A 16,974-nucleotide genomic window follows, 5' to 3' on the forward strand; every position below is an offset into this window, starting at 1 on the left:
TCGCGAGGATCAGAATCTTTGCGATGAGATCCATGAAAGCTCCTTTTTCACAGATGTCCAGTAGGGGCGGGTCAGACAGTTACAACAACAAACACGATAGGAGCGCAAAGTATCGGCAAGGTAAGCAAATCACTGAAATAAACAACAAACTCAACGATTTTTATTTTACCAGGTAAGGCCCCCCGAGCGACGTAGCGACCCGCCTATCATAAATGATAGCCCAACGAAGTGGCTCATCATCGTGTAGAAGTTTATAGCAGCATGGATGGTGATGTTGATTTTAAATGTGGAAGGGAAAACCGGAGGGCCTGGAGAAAAGTCCACGCGACCACGGGGAAAGAGAGACCCGCAAACTCCAAATATATACCACGACGGCAGGCGTTGTCAGGGTCCGGAATCAAACCCAGGCCCTCCTGCATGGCCGGCGAGTGATAACTTGTCGTCACTGCGAGGGGTTAGGTCAGGGGTCGGCAACCCACGAGTTTGGTGACTCCAGCACACCGGTGTGTTGGAGAGTGAGCCCGCAACATTTACTCTGCAAACATCGGTGTGCGGACGGAGTAACCAGAGGTGGGACAAAGTCATTGTTATGCAAGTCGAGTCGCAAGTCATCAAATTCATGACTCGAGTCTGACTCGAGTCCAAGTCACATGACTCGAGTCCACATCTCATAGGTGGGACAAAGTCATTGTTATGCAAGTCCAAGTCGAGTCGCAAGTCATCAAATTCATGACTCGAGTCTGACTCGAGTCCAAGTCACATGACTCGAGTCCACACCTCTGGGAGTAACTAAGTGGCATGTTCTGTTTACGTGGCAAACCCACTTAATTATTGGTGGCGGCGGCGGGTTTAACGACACATTTTTACGCAAACGCAAAAAAACCTCGTGGATAATATTGGTCGCGAAGGCCGACTGCGTGCTAAGCCGTCTAATCTGATCGATTTCGACTTTTATTTGACGTTTCGCTGGAGATTGCATCCAAGCACGTAATTGTAACCTGCTGGATGCGGTCACGTCACCACGGCACCTGTGCCAGGCTAGGTGCACTAATGTAACCTCCAGCGAAACGTAGAACAACATTTTGCTTGCTTTTCAACATTGTTGTAGCCTAACGCAGTCACATCCAAAAGTAACTCCGTATCGATCGATACATTAGAGTATTTTATTTTCGTAAATGTTTTCCTTTTGGCAATTTGGTGACCCAAAGGTGGTCGCTCCAACAGCAAAGAGGAGAGCCGCCATTCGCCACTCAGTGGCGGTGACGTTACCACGGCGCCTGTGCCAGGCTAGGTGCACTGGAACCACTGGCCCCGCCCACTGACTCCGCCCACCCACTCGCCCCTCCCCTTGGGGTGTGGCGAGTCGTTAACGACCTCGCTCGGTATGAAGAAGGTCGTGGGTTCGATCCCGACCCTGACCGCCTGCTGTGCATGTGGAGTTTGTGAATCTCTCCCCGTGGTCGCGTGGATTCTTCTACGGGTCCTCCGGGCTTTCCCTGCACATTTAGAATCGCCATCACTACGCATTTAGAGTATTTGGCTGCTATACATTTCCAAATGATAAGCCACTTTGGTTGGGGTATGAGGGGCCGTCCATAAATGACGTCACGCGATTTTTGACCTCCCTCGTCACACGGCGTCACAAAAAGTCAGACTCCCCCTCAAATATGACGTCACAAAGCTCTGCCCCCCCAAAAAAAATAAGACATGCCTCAAATCGCTTTAAACCATTGTCATTGTAGTGCGCATTTAATGTGGCGCTGCACTCTGATGTTGTAGGAGAAAACATTTACTATGAAGTCTATTTAATTAAGTAGAACGTCATTGGAACCTCATTTGCCAGAAGAAAAAATATGATAATTGTTTTTTTACCCTTTTATCTGGCAACAAAACTGACACCTTTTTTTACTAAGAGTCATGTTTGCATAGACCACAATACCTGCAGTCATAATGCAAACAAAAAACAACTCTGATAATGTATGCACTGTCCTTCAAGTTGATTGGTCCACACCCGAGGCAGCTTTCCTTAGACCCTAGTCTCACATGGTGTTGGACCGGATGACGCCAAAAGGCGCACAACTCAAAGGCAATGCACCATCAGAGTATTAGAGCTCGGGTAAGCATTTACACCATTGGAACCTCATTTGCCAGAAGAAAAAATATGATAATTGTTTTTTTATCTGGCAACAAAACTGACACCTTTTTTACAAGGAGTCATGTTTGCATAGACCACAATACCTGCAGTCATAATGCAAACAAAAAACATAACTGATAATAATGAGAGAGGGGGGGGGGGGCAGAGAGATTATTTTTGTGGGTTTTTTGGTTTTATTATTTCCAATTTGTTATTTTTAAAAAGATTAATGTACATTTTATTTTATTGTTTTCATATTTTACTTTAGAATTTTTTTGATTTTTTGTTTTCCATCAACGTGACTTTACCGAAATAACCAAGAATATGAATTCCTGCAGTCACGAAAGTCAAAATGTCATAGGTGCACTTTGAGGCCACTGCCCCCATACTTCTGGCCGCTCCCATTGGCTCCTCCCCTACACCCACTGGCCCCTCCCCCTACTGGCCCCTCCCCTCTCCATCCACTCTCCCACCCCCGTGCCGGGTGAGTTGCCCCGCCCCCCACTGGCTCCTCCCCCACACCCACTGGCCCCTCCCCTCACCACCCACTCCCTCCCACCCCCGTGCCGGGTGGGTTGCCCCTCCCCCCCCTCCCCCGCAAGATGGCGGTGGGCGCCTTCCCGATCGCGAAGCTCGCCTACCTCGGCGTGCGCCAGCTCAGCAAGCCGGTGGCCAACCGCATCAAGGCGGCGGCGCGGCGCAGCGTCTTCTTCAAGACCTACGTCTGCCAGCCGCCCGCCAACCGTGAGAGCGAGCGAGCGCGGCGTCCGACGGTCCCGCGGTGTAGGGAGGCGGCAGAGGGGGGAGGGGGTCACCTTCAGTCGCGCCGCCTATGCGGACTACCAAATTGCAGTCGTGCGGGAAGTTTGATTTCGCGTCGCCGTGAGGTCGTTCGGCTGCCCGGGGCCGCCTCAGGCTGGCGGCCCCGGGCACGAACCACGGGCTGGAGAGAGAGGGGGGAGAGATGGAGGAGAGAGAGAGGAGAGAGAGGGGGGAGATAGAGGGGAGAGATAGAGAGGAGAGATAGAGGGGAGAGAGATAGGGGAGAGAGATAGAGGGGAGATAGAGGGGGGAGAGTGAGATCGGCCTGGGTGGAGGAGGCTCGTGAAGGACGCCGCTCGCTTGGGGAGTTTGGAGGCAGTCGCCCCGCCTCACAACAACGACGAGCGGAGAACCGGGCCGATAAAATACAGCGATTTGTCACGGGGGGGGGGGTGGGTACAGGGGGTGCATCGGCCAGCCATCTCAGTCGGTCACCCCATGGCACCTGCAGGGTCGGTCCCGTGACCTCAGAGAGCCTTCGACACTGCACGTGGCTTCAAAGTGCACCTAGCCTGGCACGGGCGTCGTGGCGAATGGCTGCTGCTGCGTTTACCCGCGTGAAGTAACACACCGTGACGTGCGATGCGGGTCACGGTACTGTGTGACCCGCCCTCACTCGAGCGGTGTTTGGCCTACTCTTCCTGCCTGTCTGTACCTGGGGGCGAACCCAGGTGTCCGGCTGGCTGGGTGATCAGTCGTGAGCGGCTGGGGTGGGTAGTGGCCACATCAATCTTAGCTGCCGCGCCGGGAGGTCGAATCGTAGCGGTGACCTTTAGCTGAGAGTGTCACGTGCGCCGCTGACCCCTTCATTCAATCGCAGCACGCTGTGGTCGGTATTCCCAGGAGGTCGTAGGCTCGAACCCGACCCTGACGATGCCTGCTGTATACTTGGAGTTTGCATGGCTCTCTCGCTCTGCCGCTGGTGAGATGTTAACTACCTCGCCTGGTGTACAGGAGGTCGTGGGCTCGATCCCGACCCTGACGGTGTCTGCTGTTTTTGTCTCCGGGTCCTCCGGGTTTTTCCCTCCACGTTTAGAATCAACATCACCACGCGTTTAGAGTAATTGGCGGCTGCTATATATTTCAACATGATGAGAGCCACTTCGTTGGGCTATCATCTATGACCAGGTCGCTTCTCAACAAGAGCCACATACACCTCGGTGAGCCTACTCTGGTAGAGTTAAAAATAAAAATAAACATCGTGTTTAAGCTTAGTGTTAATTGTAATTGCGTTAGTGTATAAGTACAAAGGCGTGCGATTGATTGTGCGTGGTAGGGCAGTGTGAATTATCATGGAGTGTGTAATCGTAGTAGGTGTACAGTACAGTGGTTTAGCTCGTAACGCAGTGCCAAGGGTCCTGTCTAAGTGTACTGGGTGGATGTTGTTGGTCATTCGGAACTCCGCCACGCCATCTCGAACGCTGTGTGGAGTAGGCAGCAAGCGAGGGTGGGTGGATCGCACACAGATCATGTTTGCGAAAAACCCTTCTGCCCCGCGGGTGGGGGTGCTGAGGAAGAGCCGTACCCCCTGGCTCGCCAGGAGAAGGCAGTACAGCAAGTGGGCTCGTGGCCATCTGTTTATTCCATCTGTACGGGGATAGGGCGTTGCCCCCTCGCGCGGTACAGCAACATTGTGGACTCCCACCACCTGTTCCTTCTGTGTGTGTGATAGAGCTTTGCACCCTCGCATGCGTGGGTTTGACGGAGTCTCGAAGACTCTTTGGGCGCTGCCAAGTTTTCCGCAGAAGGTGGCAATGATTCCCTGCTGCGTGTGATCCCGGTTGAGGGGTGTGCGATGTGAAAATCTTGAAAAGAAATGTGGACGATGACGCCCTGCGGCGCACAGTGGCCTACACACTACACCAGTCCCTCGGTACACAGTTACATTGGTTAACAGTTTTGCAGGTTAACGTTTCGCCTCCCTTAGTGACCCCATGGTTCTGGCTGGCATTAGCAAGTGGGCTACCGTATCCGTGTTTACGTTATGCACGCGGGCGCCAACTCTGCAAATCTGAGCGCTCAGCCTATCAGCGACACCCATTTATGAGCGTTCAGACCTCGACTGGCTTCGTTTACAACGCGTTGTCTGTTGTGGCAGTGGAGACAGCCTCTCGTGCAGACTCGGTGACTTTGACTTATGTTTCAACTGATAAGTGAATTCGAGGAACAGTTATTTCGTAAAAAAAATTAACCGAGGGACGACCGTGGTCTTTGCGGAAGGCGTCGCGGGATCTTGAGCGTCCGCAGTGAGTAGAAGTGAGGAGGGCGCGTGGCGGATTTGCCTCTACGGTTAATCCAACCGCAGCATTAACTGGGGCGGTCGTTGGTTTGGAGCCGCGAAACCTCTGCGGCTATTTCTTATGTTTCCAGGTAGAGGCCACGCCGAGCCATAAGGACTCTTTTTCAAGAGGGTGCTGCTGCCACTACTGCCGCTACATTAGGTTTTTATCTCGTTCTTTAAAGATGCGTTCAGCCGTTTAATGATGAGGTCATGTTTGTTGTTCACCGGAGAAAACCAACGCCCTGCGCGAGGGGTACAGCGCTCTACCCCCCCCCCCCACCACGGATGGAATGAACAGATGGAGATTAGTCCACACACTGCTGTACCGCCTTCCCCTGGCAGAGCCAGGGGTACGGCTCCTCCTCTACTCCCACCCATGGGTAGAAGGGAGGTTCGCGACAGAAGGTAGAAGGGAGTTTCGCGACAACGTCTGCGCGGTGATCCACCAACCCCTCGTTGCGATGCCTCCACACCGGCCCTTGAGATGTTGAGATGCGGCTCATGGGGTTCTGCCACCCCGCCCCTCCCACCCTCCCACCGCCACCGCGCAGTGTACCACTGGATCGAGATGAAGACCAAGATGCGACTCATGGGGTTCCGGGGGGCCCAAGTGAAGCCGCTGGACCAGGAGGCGGCGGCAGAGCTGGGGGCTGAGCTCCTGGGTGAGGCGGTGATCTTCGTCATCGGGGGCGTGTGCATGGTGGCGGAGTACGCGAGGCAGGTGGGCACCACGAGTCGCATGCACGCACACTCACGCACGCACACTCAAGTACAAAAATGGCCCCTATAGCATTCAACTGTTGTGGCAAGTGCTGTTTGCGAGCACCTATGAAAGCCGGCACGGCACACGAGGGGGTGGGTGGCCAGCACCACGCCCAGGCCGCCTTTGTCTCCCCAGTGGCGAGTTGAGGTCGAGTCGACTTTGGGGAGACCCAGGACCAGTTCAGATAGTCACCACTGGTGTTGGCCGTGAGCGGGAATCGAAATCGGGGTCGCCGGCTACACTACCGCTCCCCGAGCACACACGAGTCGACCAGTACACACGCGCACACACACGCACGTACACACACGTACATGCACACGCACCTCGTGCATTCCGTGGCATTTTTGCTCCCGTCTCAGAACGCCAACTCTCGGCGCAAGGAGGCCGAGCTGACGGCTCAGCTGGACGCGCTGCAGTTCCAAATCGACGCGCTCCGAGATCAAGTCTCGCCTCCACCGTCGCCACCACCACCTCACGACGGCCACACCGCCGCCTCCGCCTCCACCACCGCGTCAGCCACCGCCACCATCGCGTCAGCCACCGCCACAACCGCTGGACCAACGAGGACCGCCCCCGACGGTCGCAGGCACACGCACAGCGAGACACCCTGCCTCAAATGAACTTGGGTGGAGGAATGGAACCCCTGCCCCCTGCCTACCCCCGCCCACCCTGCGTGGTGGAGGGAGGCTCCGTTGATCCCCTCTGGAGTGCTGCGGACGCCGCTGCCTCCTCTTGCTCCTCGTTAAACGTCGTCGCTGTGACGATGACTGGCTGAGACCGGCGATCGATTTTTGTTTTTTGCGAGAAATGTGACGACGTTGCGGGTGCGTGCGGCGTGGTCGGCGGGAGCCGGTTGTGAGAAACCTGCCGACCGGAGAGAGCTGCCAAGGATGTCTTGGGGGAGCTGTAGCCCAGGCCTTGATGGCGGCAGGGAAAGGTTGAATGTAGCGCTTGTGGTGGTTGTCTGCTGCGCCTGTCCCGCTACCACCGTCTCTCTGGACAGCTTCAGGGACCGTTCGGTCGGGGGGGGGGGACCCCCTTATCAGGGTCTGAGCAACCAAGCACTTAAAACTAAAGAAAACATTCAGATTCGAGCTGGCCGTCACAACTGATCGCTCAACAAAGTGGTTCATCTTCATCATCGTATGGAAATTTATAGCAGCAGTCAAATACCGTAAACAACGTCACGTTGTGATTCTAAATGTGGAGGGAAAAACCGGAGGAACTGGAGAAAAATCCCCGCGACCACGGGGAGAGAGAGATGCACGCAAACTCCAAATAAACCCTAGACCGGTTTCGATTTTCAGTATCTCATCAGTGTGGCTTTCCTAAACCAATTCTGGTTGAACTTGCCCATTTCCTCCCGCGCCTTCCCCCCATCAGACGTAGGTCCCATGAGACGCAGGTCCCCATCAGACGCAGGCCCCACCAGACGCAGGCCTCCACCAGACCCAGGCCCCCATCAGAAGCAGGCCCCATGAGACGCAGGCCCCATGAGACACAGGCCCCACGAGACACAGGCCCCATCAGACGCAGGCCCCCAGCCTGTCGCCGTTGAGAGACCCCCACCGGGAGCCCGCTTGGTTTGTCCCCTTCACTTGCCGCTGCTTGTCAAAGTCTCTTTATGCCGCGCGACCTCGCGACCTTGCGACCTTGCGACCTTGCGACCTTGCGACCTCGCGACCTCGCCTCGCCTCTAGGCCACCGCTGCGCTGGCGGTAACGGGAAGTAGAGCCAAAGCCACGGTCTGTTCTCCTACAATCGCGTGTTTTCCCAACACAACTACTACGGCGTTGTAGCAGAACGGGACTCCATTGGAGGAATCGGATTGAGCTGAAATGCAGCAGAGCTGTATGGCTCTTTTTTTGTTTTTGGAAGCGACCTGACGACACTTGATAGCCCAACACGAAGTGGCACGCCGTCATCGTGTGGGAATTTGTAGCAGCCAAATCGAGTCCGTTCTCCTGTCACACAGGCGTTGTTGTATTCACAACACGAATTGGATATATAGTAACGCTATGGATGTACGGGGGGGAAGGGAGGGGGGATGCATTTTTCTCACATCGCGGGATGCGAATTGCGTATGAGCGAACGAAACTACGTCGAACGCCACGAGGGATAAAGCGGTCGCACGGCCGCCTTGGCGTATCATCATCATCACGGCCGCATGAGGCAGTGGGATGCTGCTGGGTGATACTTCTAGACGCTACCCTCGGTCTTTGTTCGGTCCGCGTTACGCATCTCGCGTGGTATCGCGGACTGCGCTTTACCCCGATGTATTATTATTTATTATGACGTGGTTCTTCCATAATGCGGTGTTCCTCAGGAATGTGACATCTCCCACATTATAGAGAGAACAGGCTGTACTGGAGGAATCCGATTGAGCGATATGAACACAGATGCCTGGTAACTATAAACTATTTTTATTTAACCATATAAAGCCCTCATTCAGGAGCGACCTGGAGATCACAAATCATAGCTCGGCGACGAAGTGGGGCTTATCGTCACGTGCAAATGTATAGCAGCCAAATGCACTTAAATTCTAAATGTGAAGGGAAAAACCGGTGGACCCGGAGAAAAATCCACGCGACCACGGGGAGAGAGACACGTAAACTCCAAATATACAGCAGCAGGCGTCGTCAGGGTCAGGATTGAAGCCACGATCTCCTGTATACCAGGAGAGGTAGTTAACATCTCGCCACTCAAGGCTCCCTGTGTAATAAAAGATTCCGTCAGGCGATGCTGGTCTCCGCTTGTCTTTTATTCAGGTTCTTCTCCGCCCCCCCACTGGTCTCCTCCACGGACCATCGTCGTCTCGCGCGCGCCCCGCGCGCGCTCCCTCTCGCGTGCCACGCACGCTCCTCCGTTAGCTCCTCCACTCGTCCTCACACCCCGCTGGTCCTGACAAGGGACCAGCGTCTCCTCTCGCGTGCCCCGCACGCTCCTCCGTCAGCTCCTCTCACATGCCCCGCACGCTCCTCTCGCGTACCACGCACGCTCCTCTCGCATGCCCCGCACGCTCCTCCGTCAGCTCCTCTCGCGTGCCCCGCACGCTCCTCTCGCGTGCCCCGTACGCTCCTCTCGCGTGCCCCGCACGCTCCTCCGTCAGCTCCTCTCGCGTGCCACGCACGCTCCTCTCGCGTGCCATGCTCCTCCGTCAGCTCCTCTCGCGCGCCCCGCACGCGCTCTCCCGTTAGTCGCTCCGCTCCTCCCCGCTCCGCACACCGCTGGCCGACGGTGTGCCGAAGCCCCATCAGCCACGTGGCTGATGGCGCGGCGGCCACCCAATGTGGTCCCGCTTCTTCACTCCATCAACTGGCCCCGATCTCTTCCGGGCTCCCCTCAATATCGTCTCTCCCACGTGACCCTGACTCCTCCCCTTCCGGATCGTCAGATCCGGCCTTCCCATACTGCCCTGCTGGCTCCACCTCCATTCACCTCGCTTCGCATTGGAGCCGAGGTGAACGGCGGCCCCTCCCACACGCCCCCCATACCGGGCCATATGATTGGGCCAAAGCCCAGCAGCAACCCCATTTACGCTCGCATTACACCTGGGCACACAATTACAATCCTTGCGGCACAAGGAATACCGACCGCGCCCGTGCTGTCATGAGTGGTTCAACGGCGCACTGGGTTTGCTCATCCAAAGGTCACCACCAAAATCGAGCAAGTCCCGGATCGACCCCACGACCCCTTGCATACCAGGCGAGGTAGTGAACTTTTACCGCGTCTTAGGAGAGCGGACCGCAGTCCAAACACCCCGAGAGCCTCGGGAGCCACCAACCCCCCCCCCTCCCCCCCGGTTTGACCACTCACCCACGGGAGTTTCATGTCACGCGTTCGCCCGTGTTGAGCCAAGAGAGGGCAGTGCCCGATCGTGGCGCTTGCCGTCCACCTTGCTGTCCACCTTGCCGTCCACCTTGCCGTCCACCTTGCTGGAGCGGCCGTCCGTCCCTGGTCGCTCCTCGCGCGTCGGCACAGCCGTGGCGAACCAGCCAGGCGACGGACATTATTTATTGATGTTTGCGAGCAACTTGTGGCCTTGGCTGGGGTCGATGAGGGCCCCTTTTCCAAAGGCGGTTGTTTGACCATACTTCACGCCGGTCAGTGAAGGTTAGGGGGGGGGGGGGCGGTTTGGAGATCGCTCGCCACCGACGTGGCCGGGAATGGTGGCAACCGCTGTGCCACCGCTCTCACTGCACGCCACCGACCTGCTCGTGAGTGCTGATGCGGATTGACGCGGGGTGGGGGGGGGGCTCGCCAGAGTCTCGAGGCTTACTTACAAGAGGCCGCTGCTCCAGTTTGGAATGTTTCATCACCAACTCGTTGAACGACGCGAAGAGTTTGGCTTCGTGTGGGAGGCGAGACACCACATACAGCGGGCGGTGACGCGCAAAGCTACGTACAGATGGATTCAGTAATCCATTATAGTACTGCCATCACCTGGTCACCTTGCAGCCACGGTCCATGACGGCCCAGTCGTCGTCCCCAATCCCAAGTTCAATCCCAAGTGCAATCCCAAGTGCCGACCCTGGCTCAAGACGGTTGCTAACGGGACCTCTCGCAGCGGCTCGGCAAAGGGTGTTGCAGTGCACCTCGGCGGCGGCGGCCCCCTGCCAAGGTGAAATAATTAAATAAAGGCGCCCCGACACTGAGCCTCTTGGCTGATCGCGTTTATTTATTGTAGCTGGGAAGATGTCTCCACCAAATGCGCGCAAGCGCACGCGCGCAAGCGCACGCGCGCAAGCGCACGCGCGCGTACACACACACGTACCTACACTCACACGCGTACACATATACACATGTACACACATGCACACACATGCACACGCGCGTACTGACACCGCCGGCCACGCAGACGCAGCAAACTCTCCATCTCCCCAAGCAGCGGGGGGTTGTACCTGCTTGGCGGTGAACGTCGCGCGTCACACACACGTGCCTACATACGTGCACACACACACACGTGCACACACACACACGTGCACACACGTACACACACGCACGTACGCACACACGTGCACGCACGCACGAGTTTCGCTGGCTCTGTTTGCCGGGACCCCGCTCTTCACTCGTCGTGAGTTCAGCTCCACCCGCCCCTCCCAAGACAAGAAAATAAATAATGAATGCCTCTTCCCAGCCTCCTCGTTCGGGCACCCGAGAACCCCGGCTTAGTCAGCTCAGTCTGTGAACCTCTATGCGAGTCTCTGGGTCTCTATGTGAGTCTCTGGGTCTCTATGCAAGTGGATGGGTCTCTATGTGAGTCTCTGGGTCTCTGTGTGAGTGTCTGTGTCTCTATGTGAGTCTATGTGTCTCTGTGTGATTTTCTGTGTCTCTGTGTGAGTGTCTGGGTCTCTATGTGAGTCGATGGGTCTCTGTGAGTGGATGGGTCTCTATGTGAGTGGATGGGTCTCGGTGTGAGTGGATGGATCTCTATGTCTGTGTCTCTGTGTGATCTTCTGTGTCTCTGTGATTTTCTGTGTCTCTCTGGAGTCGATGGGTCTCTATGTGAGTGTGTCTCTATGTGATTTTCTGTCTCTCTGTGATTTTCTGTGTCTCTATGTGAGTGGATGGGTCTCTGTGTGCGTCGATGGGTCTCGGTGTGAGTGGATGGGTATCTGTGCGTCGATGGGTCTCGGTGTGAGTGTCTGGGTCTCTGTGAGTCGATGGGTCTCTATGTGAGTTTATGCGATTCTATGTGAGTTTGTGGGTCTCTGTGAGTCTATGGGTCTCTATGTGAGTCTATGCGTCTATGGGTCTCTATGTGAGCCTCTGAGTCTGTGAATCTATGGGTTTCTCTGCGACTCTGGGTCTCTGTATGAGTCTATGGGTCTGTGAGCCTCTGTGAGTCCCAGCAAGATGATCGTGATGTTGGCGGTACGGTAAATGGCTTCCCGTCGCCGAACGGATACACATTGTTCTCAGGTGGCACTCATTACACACAAAGCGCTTGCCACAAAAGAACCACGAGAACTCGCTGCTGATCTCGTAGAGAGACACGAATCATCCTCACACCACCTCCGGGCATCCTCACAGCAGCGCCTTTTGGCGAGACACCGAACGGAGATGGCCGCCGCAATTCAGATGCGCTGCGTCTACTGCCGTCTGGAGCGCTCTTGCGATATTACGAAGCCACTGGAGCGAGGGCACTTTAAAATCATTAAGTTAAAAAACTAACTTCTTTAAAACTGATTTGTGTTTAGTTTGTTGTCCTTCCCCCACAACCTCCCGGTTGGCTACGTACGGTGCGAAAGAAGTTCAACATACAAATGTCAAACCGTAGTGACCGGTGACTTTAACATTCATGTTGAAGCAAGCACGTGACCCACAACATGCTGTCCCTTTAACCAGCATGCTGTGATGGAGGAATGTTCGGTGAGCCACCCAATGTCATCTCAGACCACAGCGCAGTTTGCTGCCGGCTGCCATCTCTCCACCAACCAGGACAGCGAAAGGTTGGGAGCTGGGGGTGGGTTCAATAAGGAGACATTCCAGACGGCCAATATCAACTCAAAGCTCTCTGGAGCTCACGACGTAGAGAGTGCGGGCGGATTTGTGTCACCCGTGCCAAGCTGTAAGCACCCAGTCCCTTGGCCAATGAATTCGGAAAAGCGAGAAAAGTCGCCGCCGACGCGCGGCGCGGCGTGACACCGACTCCGTCGACAGCCGCGCACGCACAGGACGTCGATCTCGTCGCCCTGTGCGTGTGGGTGGCCGGGCAGCCGTGGGGGTGGAGCACGGGCAGACACGGCGCCTGCCGTGAGCAGGAGGCGTCGCTCTGGAGCCGCAGATCCACCGAGCAGTCTGCTCCAGCTGCGCCAAGCCGTGGAGCTCCGTGGGGACTCTGGGACGGACGTGGCAAAGCGACCAGGGAGCAGATTGGCCGTCGGCGCAGGATTTCCATGATTGATTTCACTCGGAGCGTTGCTGCCATCGACAGAGACATGGAGGGCAACACCCCCCCCCCCCCCCCCCCGAGTCGTTTCCGCCACCAGCGCCGGACGTTCCGGATATGTTCGCGTCATCTCCAGCTGCGGACATCTGGAAGATCATCACGGGCTGCTTGCTCCAGCAAAGTCCTGTGCACAGGGCCCGATGACGACACACATTTTGGAGGCGTTTCTTCCGGGGCTTCTGCCTTTCGTGACGAGCGCGTGCAGCGCTTCACTCACGCGGGGCAGTCGACCCACTAAGCCAGCGCCGTGCTACACTCACACCACGGCTCAGGAAGGCCGGAGCAGACCCCTCTGACAAGAACAACAGCAGGCCAATCTCCAATTTGACATTCATGTCGAAAATCGTCGAGGGCTGAGATGTCGTCACCTTATGGCCCATTTAGAGCAGAACAGCCTCGTTCCAAGCCTTGCATCAGCATCCCGGCATGGCTACTGGGCAGATGCGGCAATGCTGAAGGTCATCCACAATGCACTCATTGTGGATGCGTGTGATAGGGTTGATGATAACATCTTAGACAGGCATCTTCGAACTGCGTATGGTGTACAAGGTGGTTGTGCTTTCATGGACTGAGTCCTTCGCTACAGGTCGGACACACAGGGTCAGCAGCTATGACGATAGCCTGTGGCGCACAGCTCGTCACCGGTGATGTGCTGTGTGCCACAGGGAGGTCTGCTTGGCCAGGTGCTCTTCCTCTTTACACCACCGATGCCATCGGCATCGCCCGCCGTCATAGACTCAGCGTGCATTCATCAGCCGACAACGCGCAACTTTACTTCCACACGACAGCTGACTCGTGCGTCTCACGCGTTCCACGCCTCATGCTGTGGATCGACGGCATAAGCAACTGGATGACATCAAACCATCCGAAGCTAAACTTGAGTCGGACTAAATTCATCATACTTGGGACCCACCATCAGCTTTATCGAGTCAAGTGTGAGTCGATCCACATCGACGGTTGTGACATCCCAGTGTCAGATCGGGCAACATGCCTTGGTGTCCTTGCCGATAGCGAACTGACGCTTGCCACTCACATGAGGCGCCTGGCTGGATTGCTCGCAGTCCATCGTGTTCCGACTGTCGAGACTGCGAAGAAGCTCGTCCACGCGTCCATCATCATCGTCATCATCATCCACGCAGACTGCTGCTGCTGCAGCATCTTCGGCTGTGCCAGCGACGCTCACCTCTGGCCACTCCGGTTTTAAATGCGGCAGTTCGTTTGATGGGAAACAATTGTGATCTGATCACGAGTTTGACACGCGATAAGCTGCGCTGGCTACATATTAAATGGAGGTTTGTGTATCAATGATGCCTACTCATCTGAAAGGATCTCCATCAATCTGTTCCGTCCTATCTTGCCAATCACGCAAAGACAAAGATCCCCTGTACAGCCATGTCAGGCTGCAGGGGCAAGTGCTGTTGGCGAGTGCCTAAACCGGGGCAGTAGTGTAGCCACAACCAAGCCCGCCGTCGCCTTTGTTTCCCCAGTTCTGATGTTTCACGCATGGCAGCAGCGTGTGCTCGTTTTTAGGCCGAGTCCATCTAGAGGCGGCCCCAGAATCCAGTTCGGATATTCGTCATTGACGTTGGCCGTGAGCGGGAATCAAACCCACCCAGCGAAAAAAAACACGGGAACAAAATCACGGCACGTGCCGCATGGCCACATGCGCACACAGCCAAGACACACACAGCCCCGAATGACGCGCGTTAAAGGATGCAGATTCAAGTTCAGTGAGTAAAGTCGGGGAAGCACGTTCTAAGTCAGGGGGCGGGGGGAAGGGATGGGGTAGGGATACACACACAAAGAATCACCGCCACACACACACGGAATCACCGGCGACTTCATATGGCGAGCCAACACGAGGGAGCCCACCACGCACGGAATCGCCGCCACTAATGCCAATACCCGCCATTCGCCATTAAGTGACGGTGATGTCACCATCGCGCCTGTGCCAGGCCAGGTGCACATTGAGGCCACGTGAAATGTGGAAGGCTCGCTGACAAGAGGTCTCGGGACAGACCCAGGAGCCATGGGTTGGCTGAGATGACTGGCAGATGCACCACCTGTGCCACCCCCCACTGCGCCAACTTTCTTCATTTTAGCCGCCTGGCACTCCGCTCGTTGTTGTGAGTGTCACTCCTCTGCCCTCCGCTGTTGCTGGAGCGTCCTTTAAGAGCCTCCTCCATAGAGGCTGATCTTGACACTCCACTCAATTCCACATCCTCCCATACCGCATCAGTCCATCTCTTGTCCAGCCCGTATCGTGCCCGTTTAGCCCCCTCTGTGCGGCCAAACAGAAGCTGCTTGGGCATGCGGTGGCTGGACATGCGGGCTACATGACCCAGCCAACGCAGCCTTGCCTTCCAGAGGAGGTCACTGATGCGAATGTGTCCAGACCTTTCAAGGATTTGTGAGCTCCTCACACAATCCAGTCTGGTTAAACCCAGGATGGATAGTAGGCATGCCAGCCTGAATGTTTCTAACCGGCGCAGATGTTCAATTAGAGGGGTCCACGTTTCACAAGCGTAGAGAAGGGAGGGAATGACTGTGGCCGAGAAGACCTGAAGCTTCGTGTGGAGCGACAGACCAGGTTGCTTCCACACAGTGTTACACAGCCGACGAAAAGATAATGCCGCCCGACTGATTCGTAGTGAGACCTCTGCTGTTAAACCGGAGCTGGTCAAAAGCACACTGCCCAGGTATGGGAAGCTCTCCACTCTCTCCACAACTGCCCCATCACCAATGGGGAGCTGAGGGGGTGGAGTGTTTGGTGGCACAAAATACCCAGGCAGGTGCTACGTTTTGGTGGGGCTGATGGTATGGCACACTCCAGGTTCAGCAGCAGCACATCCAACTCCTCCTCTGAGTGAGCATCAATCACCAGATTATCGGCATACATACCATACTCTTAGGTTTACCGAAAAAACCTAAGAGTATGATTCGTTGCAGTCACGAAAGCTTCAAATCTAGAATACATACCATAGTTGACTAAAAGGGATCCTTCTCTCGACCGCACCTGTGCATCAATCAACCTCCAGTTGTCAGTTTAACACGTAGGCTTTCGCAACCAATATCATCCATAATAGAGGTTTTTGGGTTAGATCGCGTAAATATATAAATGTTGTTAAAACCCGCCACCATCCGACACAGCCAACTAGTAAGGGTTGTCACGTAAACAGAACATGCCAATCGGACACTAGTACAGTACACTGGCGTGTTGGAGAGCCAAGCCACAACATTTACAAACTCGCTTCATCAGGCGACAGCCAGATTTGTGGAGAAGTCTTCCTGTTTCGTTCCTTACATAGAGGCGTAGATGTGTTGACCACGCAGCTGCGCTCTTGCACAATGTGGGGGGGGGGGGGATTACTGAGGCAACGCACATCATGCATGCGCATTATGCGAGCCCTTTGAACTTGTCCTTCCTGTCTATTGTGTTTATTAAAATATCCCTACCAACGGCAATCCCTATTGAAGTACGCTGGCCTTTGTAGGCATGCATTTAAATAATGTTTTATTTGATGATTCGCTTCCACGCAGCACAAAGACGGTAGCTATCCGAACAGTAATTTTGATTCCTTTCAATTTATGGGCTATCAAAATTCACAAACCTGATGTCCCATTAAGACCCATAGTTAGTACAATAGGCTCTGCCACGTACAAATTAGCACAATACGTAACGAAACAAATACAGCCCTCCATCGGTAGGACATCTTCGTTCATCAAAAACTCTGAACATCTCGTAAATATAATTAAAGTAATTAAGCTTAACCCTGATGATATTCTCGTAAGTTTTGATGTGACCTCTCTGTTCACGAGGGTTCCGGTCAACGAGTCAATTAAATTACTCAACACGCTGGTAACGAACAAAGGTTTAGCCAAAGTTATCCCAAGACTAGCTGAACACTGTCTAAAGAACACTTCTTGTGGCAAGGTAACTTCTACAAACAAAAGGAAGGAGCAGCAATGGGCTCTCCTTTGTTTCCTGTGATAGCGAATTTGTACATGGAAGATTTTGAAAC

At 55.0% G+C, this 16,974-nt stretch overlaps 1 protein-coding gene across 2 annotated transcripts; it reads left to right on the forward strand.

The window, feature by feature from the left end:
* Positions 1-2,718: 2,718 nt before the first annotated feature.
* LOC144734686 (optic atrophy 3 protein homolog) lies at positions 2,719-8,741 on the forward strand. Of its 2 annotated transcripts, none has more exons than XM_078616988.1 (3): positions 2,719-2,878; positions 5,789-5,958; positions 6,360-8,741. In XM_078616988.1, the coding sequence occupies exons 1-3, from the start codon at positions 2,737-2,739 to the stop codon at positions 6,618-6,620; spliced, it is 573 nt and encodes a 190-aa protein (XP_078473114.1). In that variant the 5' UTR covers positions 2,719-2,736; the 3' UTR covers positions 6,621-8,741. The 2 variants fall into 2 exon arrangements, with proteins under 2 accessions (XP_078473114.1, XP_078473115.1); XM_078616989.1 differs by lacking the exon at positions 2,719-2,878 and adding an exon at positions 3,218-4,116.
* Positions 8,742-16,974: the final 8,233 nt, after the last annotated feature.

The sequence above is a fragment of the Lampetra planeri genome, chromosome 52 (assembly GCF_965212315.1).
Source record: "Lampetra planeri chromosome 52, kcLamPlan1.2.h2, whole genome shotgun sequence".
NCBI classification, from domain to species: domain Eukaryota; kingdom Metazoa; phylum Chordata; class Hyperoartia; order Petromyzontiformes; family Petromyzontidae; genus Lampetra; species Lampetra planeri.